General features: G+C 42.7%; 1 protein-coding gene across 1 annotated transcript; it reads right to left on the bottom strand.

The window, feature by feature from the left end:
- Positions 1-940: 940 nt before the first annotated feature.
- LOC135627239 (pentatricopeptide repeat-containing protein At3g26630, chloroplastic-like) lies at positions 941-2,665 on the bottom strand. The gene has a single exon (XM_065133253.1). It carries the CDS (start codon positions 2,573-2,575, stop codon positions 1,172-1,174), a length of 1,404 nt encoding a protein of 467 aa, XP_064989325.1. The 5' UTR covers positions 2,576-2,665; the 3' UTR covers positions 941-1,171.
- Positions 2,666-4,388: the final 1,723 nt, after the last annotated feature.

Below are 4,388 nucleotides of genomic sequence, written 5' to 3'. Positions count from 1 at the left end.
TCAGCCTGAGGTGTGAAGGCTGAAATCGAAGATAGGATGGGTTAAAGGGAGAACTCGGGAGGAAGCCTTATGATCAACTTTTCCATATCTAAGATAGATGTTAGGGAGGTTTTCAAAAATCATGGTTTGAAAAAATTATATTATCAACTTGAATCTAAATTTCCTGGGACTGATTAAGGAGAATACAAATCCAAGTAAATTTGCCATGGGCACAATACAAAGTGGCTTGGTTGACTTTAACAAACTATGATTTGTGAGAGGAATTAGGGTTAGAAGTAATTGCATAAGAGGGCCTAGAAGTTGTAACAAGATGGGAATGGGTTCTCTTTTTTTCAATAAAAACTAAAAATATGATTTTTAGAGGATGAGGATAAGGGATTGATTTTTGAAAAACTAGAATCCTCCGAAGAAGACGTGATTCATTTCTACCACAAGTGAAATCAGAAGAAAAAAAAAATCTCTAGTCATATCCATGATATCAGATCCAATTTCAAATCTTTGGAAACAGAGACTTCATAAGGTCAAGTGAAGGAATTTTACTCAAAAATTTGTCAGATAGATTAGTTTGTCAGCCTTCGTAGGCCATAGAAAACTCATTGACGTATAGATCCAACTTGAGGTTGGACTTGCATTGAATCTGAAAGAGCTGACTTTAAAGAACGGGATCGATCTGCCCATCCGCGACACCTTTAGCTTTTTTGTTAATAGATTTGCCCAAGAAGATGGGGGAGGTTGAAGCCATGTAGAGGCGAGACTCATCCGAGATAAGAGCGAAGAGGGCTTCAGGGGGAATAGCTGTACAGCTGCCATGAACAAGAGGGAACTGTGTCAGGTAGTACCAGGGGAGGAGGAAGCGGAACTTCCAAGAAAAGGAGAGGGAGAGGAACTGATCGCTAGTGCTTCTCTCTCAAGGCTCAGGAGAGAGAAATAGATACTCCCGTTTGAATGAATGTTCATTTTCTGCTGTTTTGCTTAACACGCATATCATTTATCTTAGACAGCCAGCTTCTTCTTCTGAACCTGAAGCTGTAGACAGAACTATATGGTTTACAGAGACTGGAATCCAGGATCCAGCACTGCAATAGAGTTGCAATGCTCAGCATAAACTTGTCGGCCATGTCTTGGCAGCACTCATCTTTGTTTTCCAGGCTGAAACTATTCTACTTCACGCTCAAGGCTTTTGAAGGTTTTCGAATCCATGAGGATGAACAACTTTTTGGAGCCTCATGTCGGCATTTGTTTGGCACAATTTCTTCAGCATTTGTCTTGCAGCAACGCCAAGCTTTAGTAGCGAATTATCAACCATTTTGGTTGCTTCATCTGAGTCATCAGCACGATTCAAGAGCTCCACGAGGCAGTCGTAATGCTCGCGACATGGGCCGATGCCATATCGTTCGACCATGGACCCAAAGAACCTGCAGGCCTCCTCCACCATGCACTCCCTCACACAGGCGCTCAAGACGCCCACAAAGGTGATTCCATCCGGCAGCACCTTTGCCTTCTCCATTTCCATGAAAAGAGCCACCGCTTCCTTTCCCCGCCCATGAACGCCGAAGCTGGTGATCATGGAGTTCCAAGTTGCCACGCTCTTGACTGGCATATGATCAAACACTCTCACCGCGTCCTCCAAGCTTCCACATTTGCTGTACATATCTATGAGCGCAGTGCCCACGTAGACGCCCTTGTCGAGTCCGCCATTCCTTTGGGCAAACTCATGCACCCAACGGCCCACACTCAGGCTCCCAAGCTCTGCGCACGCGATCAACAGCGCCACCACCGTGAATTCGTTCGGCATCACGTCGTCGTCCTGCATCCTCCGGAACAGCCTGAACGCCTCATCTGGGCGCCCATTCCTCGCGTACCCGTCGATCATGGCCGTCCAAGTCACCACGTTTCGGATCGGCATGTTGTCGAAGACGGTTCTAGCGGCCTCTACCTCGCCGCACGCCACGAGTCCGGAAAGCAGAGCGGTCCACGACACGACGCTTTTAACTGGCATTTCGTCGAACACCTTCCGCCCGCTCACTGGGTCGCCGCAGCAGAAGTAGAGATGAATGAGGGCGTTCTGCAGGAACGTGTCAGGCCAGAACCCAGACTTGATAGCAAAGGCGTGGACCTCCTTGCCCTTACTAACCTCCAGGAGCATCGAACAGGCCTTGACGACGAAGGGGAAGGTGAACTTATCAGGTCGGAGGCCGCGGGAGAGCATGCGGTTATAGACAAGGACGGCGTCGAGGGGGGCGCCCGCGCCGGCGTGGGCGCGGATCATGAGGTTCCATGCGATGGTGGGAGGGTCGGGGAAGATGGCGAGGAGGCGGGCGGCGAGATCGAGACGGCAGTGGGAGGAGTAGAGGCGGAGGAGGGAGGGGAGGAGGGCGGGGTCGTGGGACAGGCCAGAGCGGAGGATGCGGGCGTGGGTGAGCTTGACATGTCCCAGGGTGGTGGAGGCGCTTCGGCTGAGGACACGGAGAGCCTCGCGGGGCTCGAGGGCAAGCGCGCCGTCGGCGGGCGCGCGGCCTGAATGGGAGTTGCGGTGGGCGAATGGATCGAGGTTGCAGGCGAGGCATAATAGCATATGTCCGGCGAGGAGTTCCTGGCGTTCAGTCGTCTTCAAATGTGTCGTCGACCCACTTATCTCGAACTTGAGGAGGGAACGTGTCGCAGGTCCACGTCATGTCCTTCTTGATGATGATGATGATGATGATGATGATGATGATGATGATGATGATGATGATGATGATGATGATATATTATTAATTAAAATTTTAAAAATAATCAAATATGGCAGCTTAGGATTAAGATAAAATTAAATCTCTTAAAGACATGATTAGTAGAAAATATTCTAACATTAATCACCATCGAAGAGTCATTTTGGATATCTCGATGTCATAATAATTGTCTCATTATATTGTGATGCAGTTACCATCTCGTTTTTTTTTTTGTCAAGATCAAATCATACCGATTATCGATCGATACTATCCCTAACAACAATGATTTTGGAAGGAACATAATAAAAAATATAATGTAGCTGCCAAGTAATTATGTTTGACAATATTTGAGAATGAATGCAATCGTTATGTCTCATGTCTCTGATATCAAGATAAATGATGTTGTATGTTTTATTGATCAAAATGAGTGGATTGTGGTCCACGAAATTCAATTCAGATGAAAGTTCTTGCAACAGTAGAATAATTTGCATCACTATAGACATATAGCTGGTAGAGTATCATGACATAATAGCTGTCCAAATACTTTGTTTCGTTGTTATTTGATCTTAGTGACAAAAACCTTTGAAGTTCAATTAATGGTATTTTAATTTGACTAAAGCCGATTAGATACATATAAATATAAATATAGGGTATATATATACATACGTGAAGAAAATTGATGTATTCAATGTGTATTTTTAATTTTAGTCTCAGGTTAGATATTTAGATATTATTATGTCATATCCGATATAAAGGTTATGACATAATAATTTTTTTTTTTCGATTATAGGGTTAAGGTTCGTTTTAGCTCATATAATTTTGATTATAAATCATTTAAATCCTTATAATTTATTTATGTCTAAAATAACTTCTATATTTTAAAAAACATAGCATATAAGCTCCTCCCGTCAAGTCTGAGTTAACGAAGAGTCTACTTATATGACATTTTAACTCATAATAAACTATTACTATAATGATATATAATTTAAATAAAAAATCTATTTTAACCCTTGTGGCTTTCGTCATGAACCATTTAAGTCCTTATGGTTTTGCTCGTGTCTAAAATAACTCCTATATTTTTAAAAATATAACATATAAGCCCCTCATATCAAGTCTGAGTTAACATATATTAAAGTCTATTTACATGACATACTTACTCATAATAAATTATTAATATAATAATATATATAATTTAAATTAAAAAAAATTAAGACCACTATCAATAGCGAAAGGAGACGTCATCGTGGAAGCGACCACTAACAATAGCATCAAGCAACTATTGCCTAGTAGGGCGTCATACGCATACAGCCTCTCTCATACTAATGATAAGCACAGGAGCTTTTGATCCTACCTCAAATGGATGTACGTCGACTAGTTCAATACTAAGCATACAATGATAGTCTTTTGGTCCATCTTCCTCCTCATAGGCATTTTTATCCTCACCACCTCTCACTTCATCTTCTCTTATGCCCCCACTCATCGTGCCCACTGTGTTGTAGTCTAGCTCTCCCTCATCTCCGCCTCCGGCCTCTCTTGTCTCTACCTCTCTACCTTCGTCCACTATTATGCCTTCATTGCTTCCTCTTTCTCGACAAGATAGATTTTTTTTTAAATTTAAATTATATATATCATTATATTAATAATTTATTATGAGTCAGCATGCCACGTAAGCAGACTCTA

The sequence above is a fragment of the Musa acuminata genome, chromosome BXJ2-11 (genome assembly GCF_036884655.1).
Source record: "Musa acuminata AAA Group cultivar baxijiao chromosome BXJ2-11, Cavendish_Baxijiao_AAA, whole genome shotgun sequence".
Classification (NCBI taxonomy): domain Eukaryota; kingdom Viridiplantae; phylum Streptophyta; class Magnoliopsida; order Zingiberales; family Musaceae; genus Musa; species Musa acuminata.
The sequence above is the reverse complement of the archived record's forward strand: the minus strand, read 5'-3'. Positions and strand labels throughout refer to the sequence as shown.

Bases quoted from the DNA above. Each gene is read 5' to 3' on its own strand.
- LOC135627239 (XM_065133253.1), bottom strand. From the start codon at position 2,575: ATGCTATTATGCCTCGCCTGCAACCTCGATCCATTCGCCCACCGCAAC.